This window comes from Pristiophorus japonicus, chromosome 19 (genome assembly GCF_044704955.1).
Source record: "Pristiophorus japonicus isolate sPriJap1 chromosome 19, sPriJap1.hap1, whole genome shotgun sequence".
NCBI classification, from domain to species: domain Eukaryota; kingdom Metazoa; phylum Chordata; class Chondrichthyes; family Pristiophoridae; genus Pristiophorus; species Pristiophorus japonicus.
In genome coordinates this window covers 69,002,490-69,021,309 of record NC_091995.1, presented here as the reverse complement: position 1 = coordinate 69,021,309, position 18,820 = coordinate 69,002,490, and the positions used below count along the sequence as shown (strand labels likewise).

General features: G+C 52.5%; 1 protein-coding gene and 1 pseudogene across 1 annotated transcript; one reads left to right on the top strand and one right to left on the bottom strand.

The window, feature by feature from the left end:
- Positions 1–1,865: 1,865 nt before the first annotated feature.
- tomm22 (translocase of outer mitochondrial membrane 22 homolog (yeast)) lies at positions 1,866–14,172 on the bottom strand. Its single transcript, XM_070862301.1, has 4 exons — positions 14,031–14,172; positions 13,311–13,429; positions 10,501–10,618; positions 1,866–2,336 (listed from the first exon to the last, which is right to left on the bottom strand). The coding sequence occupies exons 1-4, from the start codon at positions 14,100–14,102 to the stop codon at positions 2,259–2,261; spliced, it is 387 nt and encodes a 128-aa protein (XP_070718402.1). The 5' UTR covers positions 14,103–14,172; the 3' UTR covers positions 1,866–2,258.
- Positions 14,173–16,901: 2,729 nt separating this feature from the next.
- On the top strand, positions 16,902–17,030 carry LOC139230715 (U2 spliceosomal RNA; annotated as a pseudogene).
- Positions 17,031–18,820: the final 1,790 nt, after the last annotated feature.

Genomic DNA, 18,820 nt, shown 5'->3' with positions numbered 1-18,820 from the left:
CCCAGGGCAGGTACAGTGCGTGTTAGATACAAAGTAAAACTCCCTCTGCACTGCCCCATCAAACACTCCCAGGGCAGGTACAGCACAGGGTTAGATGCAGGGTAAAGCTCCCTCGGCACTGTCCCATCAAACACTCCCAGGGCAGGTACAGCATGAGTTAGATAGAGTAAAGCTCCCTCTACGCTGTCCCATCAAACACTCCCAGGGCCGGTACAGGGGGTTAGATACAGAGTAAAGCTCCCTCTACACTGTCCCATCAAACACTCCCAGGGCAGGTACAGTGCATGTTAGATGCAGAGTAAAGCTCCCTCTGCACTGCCCCATCAAACACTCCCAGGGTAGGTATAGCACGGGTTAGATACAGAGTAAAGCTCCCCCTACACTGTCCCATCAAACACTCCCAGGGCAGGTACAGCATGGGGTTAGATACAGAGTAAAGCTCCCTCTACACTGTCCCAATGATGTGCATGAGTACCTACATCAGGCCAAACACGATTACTCCAGCATGATATTCTATTTCCCACTGAGATTGTCGATTGATCTGAATGAGAGGCAGTTTAGCACTGTGGGCTTGTAGCCACTGAGAGCTGGGACCAGAGTGCTCACACTGGGCATGTCAGCAAAGACCGACCTTGATCCAGTCACTCTGGGCTGCGTTTGGACCTAAACTTCAGAGGCGATACCCCAGCGTCTAACATCACGTTACTGTTTATCGAATTGTGCATTAGTGAGAGGCCCAAACAGGCAAGCGAGTGCCCCTCCGTGAGCAATGCCCCATTGGCGCTGCAGTGGGTGAGGCTGCATCTTCTGCCCATCCCTGGTGGCACTGTGCAGAGCATTAGACCAACGGCTGTATTTGGCTTGGTTGGCCCTGAATCCCTTCATCTCCCAGCACCCCTGACAGCAGCAGCGCGGGGACAGTGGAGCGGAAACCTGGGCCCCGACAGCTGCCGGCGCTTGCTCCTCCCTTTACTCAGGAAGATTAAATCCCTCACAATCTGGCATCAAGTGTTTATTAAACTACAAGTACAAGTCAAACAGTTCAACAGTAACTTCACGTCATTTCCCCAGGCAGTACGTTGAAACCGATCTCTTCTCTGTGTGATGTGCAGTGGAGGATTCCCCAGTCTCCGGTGAACTCAATGAAGTACAATCCGCCCAAGCTTCTGAACCCTGCAGACTCGACAGTGATCCGACCGGCTACGTCTGCACCTCCGCTGTCCCACTGCACACCGGTACCGGGCCAAGCAGCTGATACGGCCCCCCGAGCCATCTACCCGGGTTTGGAGGGAGGGAGGTCAGGCTGCAGGAGGCAGGGAAGTCTCTTGCGGTAGTGAGGTGCCGGCTGTTAGGCCGGGCTGTGGGGACACCTCTCTCTCTCTCTCTCTCTCTCTCTCTCTCTTCCCCTCCTTCCCCCCCCCCCCACCCCCAGGGGCACACCTCCCCCCCCACTCTCCTCCAGGGCACAGCTCTCTCTCTCTCTCTCTCTCTCTCTCTTCCTCCCCCACCCCCCCAGAGGCACACCTCGCCCCCACTCCCCTCCAGGGCACAGCTCTCTCGCTCGCTCTCTTCCCCTCCGCCACCCCCCACCCCCCCCAGGGGCACACCTCCCCCCCACTCCTCTCCAGGGCACAGCTCTCTCTCCCCCTCCCCCCAGGGGCACACCTCCCCCCCGCTCCCCTCCAGGGCACAGCTCTCTCTCTCTCCCCCTCTCCCCCATCCCCCCAGGGGCACACCTCCCCCCCGCTCCCCTCCAGGGCACAGCTCTCCCCCCCTCCCCCCCCAGGGGCACACCTCCCCTCCAGGACACAGCTCTCTCTCTCTCTTACCAGCCCCCCCGCCCCCCACCCTGGAGCACAGCTCCCTCCCTCCCTCGCCCACCCTCCCGGGCACAGCTGTGCATCCAACCTGCCAAAAACGACTTCACACTCAACACCCAATGTTCCAGGAGGAATGACTCGTGGTGATGGAAGATGCCTCATACACGGGTTGCAATGCATCAGCAATAGGGCTCGGAGAACCCACTGAGCTGCCCCACCCCCTCCCATGACTGATCCATCAGATTTTGGTTCCAATTCCCTACCCCCAGCTAGCAGTGTGCACAGACGTGAGGACTAAGTCGAGTCTCCCTGGCGATGGGCTGAAGACACACTGTCTGATCATGGTGTCACATCCCCTCCCCCAAAGTACATCAACCTCTTAACACCCCACCCCCCCGCCCCCTCCACCAGCAGTTCCCACTCAGGGTGTCTGAGCCATTATATTTTCCCTGGAACTGGCGATGGCAGCATGCCCGGCAGCCCACCAGACATTCCCGTGTTTGGACCCAACAGGATCTGCAAGCAAAAAAACATCAGGTTAGGAGACAACAGAAATTAAACTACAAAAAAAGTCACGTACACTCACCCCCCCAACACCCACCTCCTGTCCCACGCCTGCCCGGTCTCACAATCCCCGCTCCACCACCAACCCGGTCCCACCCCAGTCTCCCTCCCGTCCCACCAGGTCTCACAACCCGCCTCCCCCACATCCTCTAACCTCCTCCCGCCTGTCTACAGGCTCTCATGTCCTCCAATCTAACACCAAACTTCTGAGTATCAGACCGTGTCTTTATGTCCCTTGCTCGCACCATACCCATCACCTCTACCAACTCCAGTAACCTGCCTGCACCTCACCAGTCCACTCGCTCATCTCGGGGAAATGGTCGCATAGTGATAACATCACTGGACTAATTATCCAGAGACACGAGTTCAAATCCCACCACGGCAGCTAGGGAATTTAAATTTAGTTAATGAAATAAATCTAGAATTAAAAATCTAGTAATGATGACCATGTAACTACCGGATTGTCGGAAAAACCCAGCTAGTTCATTAATGTCTGTCAGGGAAGTTTCTCCTCATCTCAGTCCTAAATGGCTGATCCCTTATTCTGGGACTGTGACCCCTGGTTCTAGACTCCCCAGCCAGAGGAAACATCCTCCCTGCATCTACCCTGTCAAGCCCTGAAGGAATCTTGCATGTTTCATAACAACATAACAAACAGGAGCAGGACTCGGCCATTTGGCCCCTTGAGCCTGCTCCGCCATTCAACATGATCTGATCATGGCCTCAGCTCCACTTCCCTGCCCACTCCGCAAAAGCCTTTACTCCCTTATCGCTCAAAAATCTGTTTATCTCCATGTTAAATATATTTAATGACCCAGCCTCCACAGACCTCTCGGGCAGAGAATCCCAGATTTACAACCCTCTGGGAGAAGAAATTCCTCCTCAACTCAGTTTTAAATGGGCAGCTCCTTATTCTGAGACTATGTCCCCTAGTTTTAGTTTCCCCTATTAGTGGAAATATCCTCTCTGCATCCACCTTGTCGAGCCCCCTCATTATCTTATGTTTCAATAAGATCATCTCTCATTCTTCATGTCTCCAATGTGTATAGGCCCAACCTACTCAACCTATCTTCATAAGTCAACTCCCTCATCTCTGGAATCAACCTAGTGAACCTTCTCTGAACAGACTCCAATGCAAGTATTTCCTTCCTTAAATACGGAGACCAACACTGTACACAGTACTCCAGGTGTGGCCTCACCAATACCCTGTACAGTTGTAGCAGGACTTCTCTGCTTTTATACTCTATCCCCCTTGCAATAAAGGCCAACATTCCATTGGCCTTCCTGATTACTTGCTGTACCTGCATACTAACGTTTTGTGTTTCATGCACAAGGATCCCCAGGTCCCTCTATACTGCAGCATTTTGTAATTTTTCTTGATTTAAAAAATAATTTGCACTTCTATTCTTTCTGTCAAAGTGGATAACCTCACATTTCCCACACTATACCCCACCTGCCCACTCACAGCCTGTCTATGTCCCTCTGCAGGTTTTTTCTGTCCTCCTCACGATTTGCTTTCCCTCAGTAAACTTGGTTACATTACACTCGGTCCCCTCATCCAAGTCATTCATATAGATTGTAAATAGTTGAGGACCCAGCACTGATCCTGCAGCACCCCACTAGTTACTGTTTGCCAACCGGAAAATGACCCATTTATCCTGACACTCTGTTTTCTGTTAGTTAGTCAATCCTCTATATTACCCCCAACACCGTGAGCTTTACCTGGTGCAATAACCTTTTATGTGGCATCTTATCAAATGTCTTCTGCAAATCCAAATACACCACATCCACTGGTTCCCCCTTATCCATTCCGCTCGTTACATCCTCAAAGAGCTCCAGCAAATTTGTCAAACATGATTTCTCTTTCATAAAACCATGCTGACTCTGCCTGACTGCATTGTGCTTTTTCAAATGTCCCACTACTGTTTTCTTAATTCCCCAATCTCGTCCTCTAAGGGACCAACTTTTACTTTAGCTAGTCTCTTCCTTTTTATATACCTGTAGAAGCGAGTTTACTTTTATAATCTATCTGCTCCCTCTTTATCATCATTTTAGTCGTCCTTTGTTGGTTTCTAAAAATGTCCCAATCCTCTGGCCTATCACGAATCATCGCAACATTGTTTGCCTTTGTTTCAATTTGATACCGTACTCAATTAACTTCCTTAGTTAGCCACAAATGGTTCATCCTTCTGAGTCTTTCTTTCTCACTGGAATATATCTTTACTGAGAGTTATGAAATAGTTCCTTAAATGTCTGCCACTGCTTATCTACCATCTTAGTCTTTAATAGAAACATAAAAAATAGGTGCAGGTGTAGGCCATTCGGCCCTTCGAGCCTGCACCACCATTCAAAAAGATCATGGCTGATCATTCACTCAGTACCCCTTTCCTGCTTTCTCTCCATACCCCTTTAGCCGTAAGGGCCATATCTAACTCCCTCTTGAATATATCCAATGAACTGGCATCAACAACTCTCTGCGGCAGGGAATTCCACAGGTTAACAACTCTCTGAGTGAAGAAGTTTCTCCTCATCTCAGTTCTAAATGGCCTACCACTTATCCTAAGAGTGTGTCCCCTAGTTCTGGACTTCCCCAACATCGGGAACATTCTATCCGCATCTAACCTGTCCCGTCCCGTCAGAATCTTATATGTTTCTATGAGATCCCCTCTCATCCTTCTAAACTCCAATGTATAAAGACCCAGTTGATCCCGTCTCTCCTCATATGACAGTCCTGCCATCCCGGGAATCAGTCTTGTGAATCTTCGCTGCACTCCCTCAATAGCAAGAATGTCCTTCCTCAGATTAGGAGACCAAAACTGAACACAATATTCCAGGTGAGGCCTCACCAAGGACTTGTACAACTGCAGTAACATCTCTCTGCTCCGATACTCAAATCCCCTCGCTATGAAGGCCAACACATCATTTGCCTTCTTCACCACCTGCTGTACCTGCATGCCAACTTTCAATGACTGATGAACCATGACATCCAGGTCTCGTTGCACCTCCCCTTTTCCTAATTTGCCGCCATTCAGATAATATTCTGTCTTCGTGTTTTTGCCCCCAAAATGGATAACCTCACATTTATCCACATTATACTGCATCTGCCATGCATTTGCCCACTCACCTAATCTGTCCAAGTCACCCTGCAGCCTTAGCGTCCCCCTCACAGCTCACACCGCCACCCAGTTTGGTGTCATGTGCAAACTTGGAGATATTACACTCAATTCCTTCGTCTAAATCATTGACGTATATTGTAAAGAGCTGGGGTCCCAGCACTGAGCCCTGCGGCACTCCACTAGTCACTGCCTGCCATTCTGAAAAAGACCCGTTTATCCCGACTCTCTGCTTCCTGTCTGCCAACCAGTTCTCTATCTACGTCAGTATATTACCCCCCAATACCATGTGCTTTGATTTTGCACACCAATCTCTTGTGTGGGACCTTGTCAAAAGCCTTTTGAAAGTCCAAATACACCACATCCACTGGTTCTCCCTTGTCTACTCTACTAGTTACATCCTCAAAAAATTCTAGAAGATTTGTCAAGCATGATTTCCCTTTCATAAATCCATGCTGACTTGGGCCGATCCGGTCACTGCTTTCCAGATGCGCTGCTATTTCTTCCTTAACAATTGATTCCAACATTTTCTCCACTACTGATGTCAGGCTATAATTACCTGCTTTCTCTCTGCCTCCCTTTTTAAAAAGTGGTGTTACATTAGCTGCCCTCCAGTCCATAGGAACTGATCCAGAGTCAATAGACTGGTGGAAAATGATCACCAATGCATCCACTATTTCTAGGGCCACTTCCTTAAGTACTCTGGGATACAGACTATCAGGCCCCAGGGATTTATCGGCCTTCAATCCCATCAATTTCTCGCCTAATAAGGATATCCTTCGGTTCCTCCTTCTCACTAGACCCACTGTCCCCTAGTATTTCCGGAGGTTATTTGCGTCTTCCTTCGTGAAGACAGAACCCAAAGTATTTGTTCAATTGGTCTGCCATTTCTTTGTTCCCCATTATAAATTCACCTGTATCCGACTGCAAGGGACCGACGTTTGTCTTCACTAATCCTTTTCTCTTCACAATCTATAGAAGCTTCTACAGTCAGTTTTTATGTTCCCGTACTCTATTTTCCCCCCTCTTAATTAAACTCTCTGTCCTCTTCTGCTGAATTCCAAATTTCTCCCAGTCCTCAGGTTTGCTGCTTTTTCTGGCCAATTTACATGCTTGATTTCCCTTGTTAGCCACGGTTGAGCCACCTTCCCCGTTTTATTTTAACTCCAGGCAGGGATGTACAATTGCTGAAGTTCATCCATGTGATCTTTAAATATTTGCCATTGCCTATCCACCATCAACCCTTTAAGTATCATTTCCCAGTCTATTCTAGCCAATTCACGCCTCATGCCGTCGAAGTTAGCTTTCCTTAAGTTTAGGACCCTAGTTTCTTGATTAATTGTGTCACTTTCCATCTTAATAAAAAATTCTACCATATTATGGTCACTCTTCCCCAAGGGGCCTCGCACAACAAGATTGCTAATTAGTCTTTTCTCATTGCACATCACCCAGTCTAGGATGGTCAGCCCCCTAGTTGGTTCCTCGACATATTGGTCTAGAAAACCATCCCTAATACACTCCAGGAAATCCTCCTTTACCTCATTGCTACCAGTTTGGTTAGCCCAGTCAATATGTAGATTAAAGTCACCCATGATAACCTTTATTGCACACATCCCTAATTTCTTGTTTAATGCTGTCCCCAACCTCACTACTACTGTTTGGTGGTCTGTACACAACTCCCATTAGCGTTTTCTGCCCTTTGGTATTCCATAGCTCCACCCATACCAATTCCACATCATCCAAGCTAATGTCCTTCCTTACAATTGCATTAATTTCCTCTTTAACCAGCAACGCCATCCCACCTCCTTTTCCTTTCTGTCTATCCTTCCTAAATGTTGAATACCCCTGGATGTTGAGTTCCCAGCCTTGGTCACCCTGGAGCCATGTCTCCGTGATGTCAGTTACATCATATCCGTTAACTGCTATCTGCGCAGTTAATTCGTCCACCTTATTCCGAAAACTCCTCGCATTGAGGCACAGAGCCTTCAGGCTTGTCTTTCTAACATGCTTTGCCCCTTTAGAATTTTGCTGCAATGTGGCCCTTTTTGCTTTTCGCCTTGGGTTTCTCTGCCCTCCACTTTTATTTTTCTTCTTTCTATCTTTTGCTTCTGCCCCCGTTCTACTTCCCCCCGTCTCCCTACATTGGTTCCCATCCCCCAATCTATCTTCCCAGTCCACTTAGTCCATTATTAAGGAAGTAATAGCAGGACATTTAGAAAATCATAATTAGATTTTAATTCGATAAGTCTAACTAGAGGGATGGCAAGGCATCTCAGTCCTGTGGAGTACATGTCCTGCGACATGTGGGAAGTCCTGGACGTGTGCAGGAGGTGTCTCCGGCTTCAACTGCTGGAGTCAACATGGTGCATCCGTGAGGCTGAGAGCTACGTGGACAACACGTTTCAGGAGGTGGTCACCCCGTAGCTTAAAAGCGTGCAAACTCCACCCCCCCACCCCGCCCTGCCCTCCCTAGTCCATCTCACTTTCAAACCGATATTCTCTTCTGAGCACCGGTGGGGGCGATAATGCCTCTGGGGAGTACAGCTAGAGCCAAGTCCAAGACACCACGGGTGGCTCAGCTGCACAGGGGGGAGGGACGAAGAATCAGAGAGCTGTAGTGGTCGGGGATTCAATCGTCGGGGAGCAGACAGGTGTTTCTGCGGCCGCAGACGTGACTCCAGGATGGTATGTTGCCTCCCTGGTGCCAGGATCAAAGATGTCACAGAGCAGGGCATTCTGGGGGGAGAGAGGGTGAACAGCCAGAGGTCGTGGTCCACATCGGGACCAATACCCTAATCCCTCTACCAATAGGAAGAGGGATTAGGTCCTGCAGACAGAGTTTAGGGAGCTAGATTAAAAAACAGGACCTCAAAAGGTAGTAATCTCCGGGTTACTACTGGTGCCACGAGCTAATGAGTATAAGAATAAAAGGATAGAGAGGATGAACACGTGGCTGGAAAGTTGGTGTAGGAAGGAGGGCTTTAAATTCCTGAAGCATTGGGACCGCTTTTGGGGGAGATGGGACCTGGACAAACCGGACGGGTTGCACCTCAACAGTGCCGGGACCAATATCCTCGCGGGGAGTTTTGCTAGTGCTGTTGGGGAGAGTTTAATCTAGCTTGGCAGGGGGATGGGAACCTGAGAACAAATTCAAGAGGGAAGGAAGTAAAGCAGAAATTGGATGGCAAGAATTTAGAAAGTGAATCTGCAAGACAGAAGAAACAAGGGTTAGTAAGTAGTAATCAAGGAGGTCTTCCTGTGCTGAATGGTATTTACTTTTACGCAAGGAGTATAGCGAATAAGGCGTATGAGCTAAGGGCACAGGTAGACACTTGGGAGTATGACATTATAGCCATTACAGAGACATGGCTGAAAGAGGGGCAGGTTTGGCAGCTCAATATTCCTGGTTACAGGATTTTTAGACAAGATAGAGAGGGGGGTAAAAGGGGGGGTTGCTGAACTGATTAAAGAAACCATTACAGCGGTGAGGAGGGATGATATGTTAGAGGGATCATCAAATGAGGCCATATGGGTCAAACTGAAACATAAAAAAGGGGCGATCACACTGCTGGGTGTGTATTATAGACCCCCAAACAGTGGGAGGGAGATAGAGGAGCAAATATGTCGGCAAATTGCTGTGAAGTCCAAAAACCATAGGGCAGTAATAGTAGGGGATTTTAACTATCCAAATATTGATTGGGACAAATATAGTATGAAGGGTATAGAGGGTACGGAATTCTTAAAATGCATTGAGAACTTTTTTAGTCAGTATGTAACAAGCCGAACACAAGAGGGGGAGCAGTTCTGGATTTAGTTTTGGGACATGAAGCTGGGCAGGTTGAAGGGGTATTAGTAGGAGAGCACTTGGGTGCCAGTGACGATAATTCAGTAAGATTCAAGTTAGTTATGGATAAGGACAAGGATAGACCAGGAATAAAAGTCCCGAATTGGGGAAAAGCTAATTTTGCTAAGTTGAAGAATGATTTGGCCACAGTGGACTGGAAACAGTTACTTGTGGGTAAATCAGTGTCGGAACAGTGGGAGGCATTCAAGGAGGCGATCCGGAAGGCTCAGGCCAAACATGTGCCCTTAAAGAAAAAGGGTGGGAATAATAATTCTAGAGCCCCCTGTATGTCTGGGGACTTACAGGGAAGGATTAAGAAAAAAAGGGAAGCTTATGTCCTATATCAACGGCTAAATATTATAGAATCTTTGGAGGAATATAGAAAGTTCAGAGGTAAAATTAAAAAGGATATTAGGAATGCTAAGAGAGCTTGAAAAATTGTTGGCCAGTAAAATTAAGGAAAACCCAAAGATGTTCTATGAATATATTAAGAGCAAGAGGTTAGTAAAGAAAGGGTAGGGCCAATTAGAGACCATGAGGATAATCTTTGTGTGAAGGTGGAAGATGTTGGAAGGGTTCTTAATGAATACTTTGCGTCTTTTTTCACAAAGGAAAGGGGCAATGCAGATACTGCAATCGAGGAGGTGTGTGATATTCTGGATGAAATAAAGAGAGAGAGGAAGTATTAAAGGTTTAGCAGCTTTGAAAGCCCCACCCCCGTGCCCAATCTCCAGCCTCTCCCCCCGTGCCCAGCCCCGCCCACCCCCCCGTGCGCATCCCCAGCCCCTCCCCCCATGCCCGTTCCCCAGCCCCTCCCCCCGTGCCTGTTACCCAGCCCCACCCCATCCCCTCCCCCGTGCCCATTTCCCCCCCGTGCCCCTCCCCCGTGTCCGTTACCCAGCCCCTCCCCCGTGCCCATTCCACAGCCCCTCCCCCGTGCCCCTCTCCAGCCCCTCCCCGTGCCCCTCCCCCAGCACGCATCCCCCCGTGCCCCTCTCCAGCCCCTCCCTCGTGCCCATTCCCCAGCCCCTCCCCCGTGCCCCTCTCCAGCCCCTCCCCGTGCCCATTCCCCAGCACGCATCCCCCCGTGCCCCTCTCCAGCCCCTCCCCCGTGCCCATTCCCCCCCCACCCATGCCCATTCCCCAGCCTGCTCCATACCTGTCTCTGTTGTTGGATTTGCTGCTGTTCGAGTTGCAATTTCTCAGTTTCAAACACCACCGGCAGGACCAGGATCATAAACGATGTGGTTCCCACCCACAGAGCCGCCCGTGTGAACCTGGAAAACATCACATCCCGGATAAACACCGAGCCCAACACCACAGCACAGGACACACCATCTCTCCTCACACGGAGCAGACACTGTCCACTCCACACATCATGGAAACCCCCAGGACTGGGATACAGGGCATGATGTCACGGGTTAGATACAGAGTAAAGCCCCCTCTACACTGTCCCATCAAACACCCCCAGGGCAGGTACAGCACGGGGTTAGATACAGAGTGAAGATCCGTCTACACTCTCCCATCAAACACTCCGCACCGCCCACCGTTCCCCGATCCCGCACCATCCACCGTTCCCGCACCGCCCACCGTTCCCCGATACCTCACCGCCCGCCGTTCCGATACCTCACTGCCCCACCATTCCCCGATACCTCACTGCCCCACCATTCCCCGATACCTCACTGCCCCACCATTCCCCGATACCTCACTGCCCCACCATTCCCCGATACCTCACTGCCCCACCATTCCCCGATACCTCACTGCCCCACCATTCCCCGATACCTCACTGCCCCACCATTCCCCGATACCTCACTGCCCCACCATTCCCCGATACCTCACTGCCCCACCATTCCCCGATACCTCACTGCCCCACCATTCCCCGATACCTCACCGCCCGCCGTTCCGATACCTCACTGCCCCACCATTCCCCGATACCTCACTGCCCCACCATTCCCCGATACCTCACTGCCCCACCGTTCCCCGATACCTCACTGCCCCACCATTCCCCGATACCTCACTGCCCCACCATTCCCCGATACCTCACCGCCCGCCGTTCCGATACCTCACTGCTCCACCATTCCCCGATACCTCTCTGCCCCACCATTCCCCGATACCTCACTGCCCCACCATTCCCCGATACCTCACTGCCCCACCATTCCCCGATACCTCACCGCCCGCCGTTCCGATACCTCACTGCCCCACCATTCCCCGATACCTCACTGCCCCACCATTCCCCGATACCTCACTGCCCCACCATTCCCCGATACCTCACTGCCCCACCATTCCCCGATACCTCACTGCCCCACCATTCCCCGATACCTCACTGCCCCACCATTCCCCGATACCTCACCGCCCGCCGTTCCGATACCTCACTGCTCCACCATTCCCCGATACCTCACTGCTCCACCATTCCCCGATACCTCACTGCCCCACCATTCCCCGATACCTCACCGCCCGCCGTTCCGATACCTCACTGCCCCACCATTCCCCGATACCTCACTGCCCCACCATTCCCCGATACCTCACTGCCCCACCATTCCCCGATACCTCACTGCCCCACCATTCCCCGATACCTCACTGCCCCACCATTCCCCGATACCTCACTGCCCCACCATTCCCCGATACCTCACCGCCCGCCGTTCCGATACCTCACTGCTCCACCATTCCCCGATACCTCACTGCCCCACCGTTCCCCGATACCTCACTGCCCCACCGTTCCCCGATACCTCACTGCCCCACCGTTCCCCGATACCTCACTGCCCCGCCGTTCCCCGATACCTCACTGCCCCGCCATTCCCCGATACCTCACCGCCCGCCGTTCCCCGATACCTCACCGCCCGCCGTTCCGATACCTCACTGCCCCGCCGTTCCCCGATACCTCACTGCCCCGCCATTCCCCGATACCTCACCGCCCGCCGTTCCGATACCTCACTGCCCCACCGTTCCCCGATACCTCACTGCCCACCGTTCCCCGATACCTCACTGCCCCACCATTCCCCGATACCTCACTGCCCCACCATTCCCCGATACCTCACTGCCCCACCATTCCCCGATACCTCACTGCCCCACCATTCCCCGATACCTCACTGCCCCACCATTCCCCGATACCTCACCGCCCGCCGTTCCGATACCTCACTGCCCCACCATTCCCCGATACCTCACTGCCCCACCATTCCCCGATACCTCACCGCCCGCCGTTCCGATACCTCACTGCCCCACCATTCCCCGATACCTCACTGCCCCACCATTCCCCGATACCTCACTGCCCCACCGTTCCCCGATACCTCACTGCCCACCGTTCCCCGATACCTCACTGCCCCACCATTCCCCGATACCTCACTGCCCCACCATTCCCCGATACCTCACTGCCCCACCATTCCCCGATACCTCACTGCCCCACCATTCCCCGATACCTCACTGCCCCACCATTCCCCGATACCTCACCGCCCGCCGTTCCGATACCTCACTGCTCCACCATTCCCCGATACCTCACTGCTCCACCATTCCCCGATACCTCACTGCCCCACCGTTCCCCGATACCTCACTGCCCCACCGTTCCCCGATAACTCACTGCCCACCATTCCCCGATACCTCACTGCCCCACCATTCCCCGATACCTCACCGTCCACCATTCCCCGATAACTCACTGCCCACCATTCCCCGATACCTCACTGCCCCGCCGTTCCCCGATACCTCACTGCTCCACCATTCCCCGATACCTCACTGCCCCGCCGTTCCCCGATACCTCACTGCCCCACCGTTCCCCGATACCTCACTGCCCCACCGTTCCCCGATACCTCACCGTCCACCATTCCCCGATACCTCACTGCCCACCATTCCCCGATACCTCACTGCCCCACCATTCCCCGATACCTCACCGTCCACCATTCCCCGATACCTCACTGCCCCGCCGTTCCCCGATACCTCACCGTCCACCATTCCCCGATACCTCACCGCACTGTCACGTACCTGTAGAATTTCTTGGCCAGTGTCACTGAGCAATCTGCAGCAATCCCAGAGGCGTTTCGCATGCTCTCAGGGAACATCTCAGTCAAACCCCATAGTCTTTCCGTGAGGGATTCATCGAGCTGAAAGCACAGAAGGTTCAGCGGAATTAACCCTTTGATAAATAGAGCCCTGCAGCACCAGAAGTGTGATTCCCCGTCACTCCCAGCATTCGGGGAAAGTGAGGGAGAGTAAGGCAGGGCTGAGGGGGGTGTGGAGGGGGGCCCGGGGGGGGGGGGTGTGTGGAGGGGGGCCCGGGGGGTGGAGGGGGCCCGGGGGGGGGGGGTGTGTGGAGGGGGGCCCGGGGGGTGGAGGGGGCCCGGGGGGGGGGGGGGTGTGGAGGGGAGCACGGTATGATCAGGGGGAGTAAGAACATAAGAAGACCCCTGGAGCCTGCTGCACCTTCCAATGAGACCCGGGCTGGCCATCAGCCTCTGCTCCACTATCCCGCCCGATCTCGCTCAGTGACGGGCCTCCACACTCTCCGGGACACATAATCCCAGAGATTTACAAGCTCTGGGAGAAGAGATTCCTCCTCTCCTCAGTTTGAAATGGCCGGCCCCTTACCCTGAGACCATGCTCCTGGTTCCAGTCTCCCCCTGTGAGGAACTGTCCTCTCCGCATCCACCTTGTCGCGCCCCCTCATTTTGTGACATGTTCCAACACCGGGGCCTGGCCTCTCACCTCATCTTCATCCTCCTCCTCCAGCTCCTCCTCGGCCTCGCTCCGCCGCTCCACAGCCTGCTCCTCCGCCATGGCCACAACTCGACCGCCTGCAGCACCCGCAGCAAGGCCCGGCCGCGCCTGCGCACAGTGCCCGGAGAACCGAGCCGCAGCGCCCCCCGCCAGCCGGAGGACCGACCCGCAGCGCCCCCCGCCGGCCGGAGAACCGAGCCGCAGCGCCCCCCGCCGGCCGGAGAACCGAGCCGCAGCGCCCCCCGCCGGCCGGAGGACCGACCCGCAGCGCCCCCCGCCGGCCGGAGGACCGACCCGCAGCGCCCCCCGCCGGCCGGAGGAGGTTTGAAGAAAAGCCTCAAGTGCCAGTGTCCACGGTCAGCCAGAGTGGACACTCCCCACCCAAAGAGGCAAAGTTCATGGATCACATGGGATACATGCACACAGACAGGCGTCAGGCCCAGCCAGGCCATGGCTTGATGCTGCACTCGCTCCTCAGCTAACTCTGTCCGCGTGGCCCTCTGATCCCTTCTCCCTCAGCCTTACCCAGCCTCCCCTTTAATGTACTGATGGTTCGGGGCAGGCCTGGGGGCGAGGGAGCGGCGTGGAAGCCTGGCCCAGTCTGTGCGGGCCCCGGCCTGCGAGCACCATCAGGGCAGACGGGGGGGGCGAGGGAGCGGCGTGGAGGCCTGGCCCGGTCTGCGGGCCCCGGCCTGCGAGCACCATCGGGGCAGACCGGGAGGGTGAGGGAGCGGCGTGGAGGCCTGGCCCAGCAGTGTGAGTGGGCCCCGGCCTGCAAGCACCATTGGCAGCACGGGCCAGCCCACACTGCGATATGTGCGCGCACTAGGCCGGTGCTGCAGAGCTGGTCTCCAGTTGTCCTGGTTAATCCTTGCCACTGGACCAAGACCTAGCTCTGTCAAGCCCGTGTGGTGGCTGGTGTGCAACGGTCACCACTCATTAAAAAAATCCACGCACAGGCATCTTCCACCCTTCAGGATGTAGTTCGGGATCTGGAATATTAGGTCCTTCACTGAAACACCTGTGAACCTTTGGGCGTGGAAGCAAGTCATCCTCGACTCGAGCGACTCCCTCGCCCCCCCCCCGGCCTGCTCAGAACCATCAGTACATTAAAGGGGAGGCTGGTCAAGGCTGAGGGAGAAGGGAATAGAGGGCCATGCGGACAGAGTTAGCTGAGGGGCGAGTGCAGCATAAAGCCATGGCTTGGCTGGGCCGGACAGCCTGTTTGTGTGCCTCTTTCCGTTGTGATCCCATGGACTTTGTTCCTTTGGGTTGGAAGTGTGGGTAGTGATGTTCCACAAGGATCGGTTCTGGGACCACTGCTGTTCACAATTTATATTAACAGTTTAGACTTTGGAATCAAAAACACAATTTCTAAATTTGCGGATGACACCAAATTGGGGGGATAGTCAATACTAAGGAGGACTGCAACAAATTACAGGTGGACATTCATAAACGCAGAATGCATATAATTGGCAAATGAAGTCCAACACAGATAAATGTGAGGTATTACATTTTGGTAGGAAGAATAGGGAGGTCACTTATTACTTGGAGGGCGAGAGTCTGGGTGGGGTAAAGGAACAAAGGGATCTCGGAATACACAGACATACATCACAAAATTGCGACACAGGTTAGCAAGGCTATAAATAAGCAAACCAAGCACTAGGGTTTATTTCTAGAGGATAGAATTGAAAAGTCGAGAAGTTATGCTAGACCTGTATCGAACGTTGGATAGACCACACTTGGAGTACTGCGTACAGTTCTAGTCACCATATTATAAAAAGGATATAGAGGCACGGGAGAGAATGCAGAGAAGATTTACAAGGATGATACCAGAAAGTCAAGGGTTTACATAATCAGGAAAGGATGAACAGACTGGGTCTCTTTTCTCTTGTAAAAAGAAGGCTGTGGGATGACATAATAGAGGTATTTAAAATTATGAAAAGTTTTGATAGAGTGGATACAGAGCAAATGTTTCCACTTGTGGGGAAGAGCATAACTAGAGGTCATCAATATAAGATAGTCACCAATAAATCCAATAGGGAATTCAGAAGAAACTTCTTTACCAAAGAGTGGTGAGAATGTGGAACTCACCACCTCAGGGAGCAGTTGAAACGAGGAGTATCGATGCATTTAAGGGGAGGCTGGACAAGCATATGAGGGAGAAGGGAATAGAGGGTTATGCTGATAGATTTAGATGAGGAAAGACGGGAAGAGGCTTGAGTAGAGCATAAACGCCGGCATGGACTGGTTGGGCCGTAGATCCAATATAATCCGATGTAAACCCTCACGTATCTAATTGATGCAATGACTTTCCTCTGCACATATTGTGAAGTGGCTCTGTGGTTCCTAAGCAGCGCAGCCAAGGAGCACTGTACCAAGGTACATGAGCCCACTAGAGTCATACCATCTGCTGCTTCTGATGCCTCAATAGGTTCAGCAGGGCTTTGCAACACACGTCTACATTTCTCTCCTGAATTTTGCTGCGCTGCTGCATGATTTTGCTTCAGCCTGAGAGTTGCAACAGCAGGACTTGGAGCAACAACCGTATGTAATGGGACAGGAACTTCCCCTGATCCATATCCAAGACCCCGTTGAACAATTAAAAATGTTACATAAGCCTTTCCACACAAGCCATCATTTAATCCTGCCTCCAATGCTCCCTCTAAATAAAAATCTATCTGTTCCAATCGGAACCCTCTTACCACTACGACCAATGGCAATGCATGAAGCATGAACTGGGTGGGGAATTCATCTCCACTTTATTAAGCAAAGATACATTTTCCCATTGAAACATTTTTCAGGCAATTCGCACCAAAATGGGGGACAGTATAGTGTGCGCTAAGTTCCGGAAGCCACATTGCTTTTTGGCCTTTTAGCTAAGATCAAGTGTAATATCTGTTCATGTCAATTTATTTTAGTCTTAATGCTGCCATCAGTCTAACGCCCGTGTGACTTGCAATCCTTTCTACGATTGGTGGATCCCAATGCTGACTTTGGTCTAAAACCAATAGCAGAGGAAAAATCAACACTCAAACGCATCGCCATGTCAGGAAAAACTATCCGGGGAGCAGGCCAAGGGGTGCGCAACACCATCAGGGTAATAGTCAAGAGTGTGTAAGGTGTTATCGACCATCGATTGCAGCTTTGTTGTGAAATGCATTCTGATCGAGTGCTGTTGCTTCAAACCGGAGGAAATCTTCTGCTTGCAGGATTTCCTCAGAAGCGGTTACGTTGACGTCACCCAAAAGAGCGTAAAGCGGACGTAAAGTTTCTGGAGGTGTTTAAAGCAAAGAGGAGTGAGGCACAATTACTCTTATCAGTGGAGCTGTTGTTCACTCTCCCCACACAAAGGAACCATGCACTCGCTATACACGTGTATAACCCGCATGTTCCTGACATTCCTCGCCAGGTATGTCAAGGGAGCTGGGAGCAGCCTTGACCTGAAACACCTGTTTGGGATCCAACCAGCAAGAGGCAGAACAGGGTCACTCTGAACACAGCTGCCGAGGGAGCCAACTCCACCCTCCCCCGCCCAAGCTCTGGACCACCGGGAGCAGTAACGCAGAAAACCTCAGCATTGGACCACTGGGAGCAGTAATGCAGTGAGCTGCAGCATTGGACCACCAAGAGCAGTAACGTAGTGAGCCTCAGCATTGGACCACCAAGAGCAGTAACGCAGCAAGCCCCAACATTGGACCACTGGGAGCAGTAACACAGCGAGCCTCAGCATTGGATCACCGGGAGCAGTAACGTAGCGAGCCTCAGCATCGGACCACCGGGAGCAGTAATGCAACAAGCCCCAGCATTGGACCACAGAAGCAGTAATGCAGCAAGCCCCAGCATTGGACCACGGGAGCAGTAATGCAACAAGCCCCAGCATTGGACCACGGGAGCAGTAATGCAGCAAGCCCCAGCATTGGGCCACAGGAGCAGTAATGCAGCAAGCCCCAGCATTGGACCACGGGAGCAGTAATGCAGCAAGCCCCATCATTGGCCCGCTGGGAGCAGTAATGCAGCAAGCCTCAGCACTGGACCACCGGGAGCAGCAATGCAGCAAGCCCCGGCATTGGACCACTGGGAGCAGTAACTCAGCGAGCCCCAGCATTGGACCACTGGGAGCAGTAACGCGGCAAGCCCCAGCGTTGGAACACTGGGAGCAGTAATGCAGCAAGCCACAGCATTGGACTACCGGGAGCAGTAATGCAGCAAGCCCCAGCATTGGACCACCGGGAGCAGTAATGCAGCAAGCCCCAGCATTGGACCACCGGGAGCAGTTAAAAGCAAGTGAACCCCAGCTCCAGGGAGTCAGGAGCAGGATTGGACGGAAAATATAGAGAAGCGAGCAGTGATCGGGGAGCGCCCACGTACTTCCCCTTACACAACGCCACCAATGTCACCTCAGCGGGAAAGTGCTCCCGTGAGAGACCAGAACTTGTATCTCAGCCTTGGGATAGTACAATGGTTCGCGCAGACCACGGGAGTGAAAGAACAGAGTCAAAGGCTGGGACCAGCACGACGAAAGGATTGCTGAGATTTTGGACCACACACTTTCAAAATGGGTTTGAAGATGCCATCAATCAACATGTGTATCATTAAAAACACAATGTTTCCACCTCGGTATATCACGGTCAAGGTAGACCTGCTGTTCCAGCTGCACTCCAGCAATTACCGGCAGTGGTCATGCTGGTGGTCCCACGGACCATCCGTCTGTGACTAACCTGATTGAATTTTTCGAGGAGGTAACCAGGAGGGTCGATGAGGATAGTGCATACGAT

What these genes read in the sequence shown, in the direction of transcription:
- tomm22 (XM_070862301.1), bottom strand. Translation starts at nt 14,102, where the DNA reads ATGGCGGAGGAGCAGGCTGTGGAGCGGCGGAGCGAGGCCGAGGAGGAG. An exon ending in AGGAGGAGGATGAAGATGAG is followed by an intron (nt 13,430 to 14,030) that starts GTGAGAGGCCAG and finishes CTGTGCTTTCAG; the next exon opens with CTCGATGAATCCCTCACGGA. An exon ending in AAATCCAACAACAGAGACAG is followed by an intron (nt 2,337 to 10,500) that starts GTATGGAGCAGG and finishes TTTTGCTTGCAG; the next exon opens with ATCCTGTTGGGTCCAAACAC.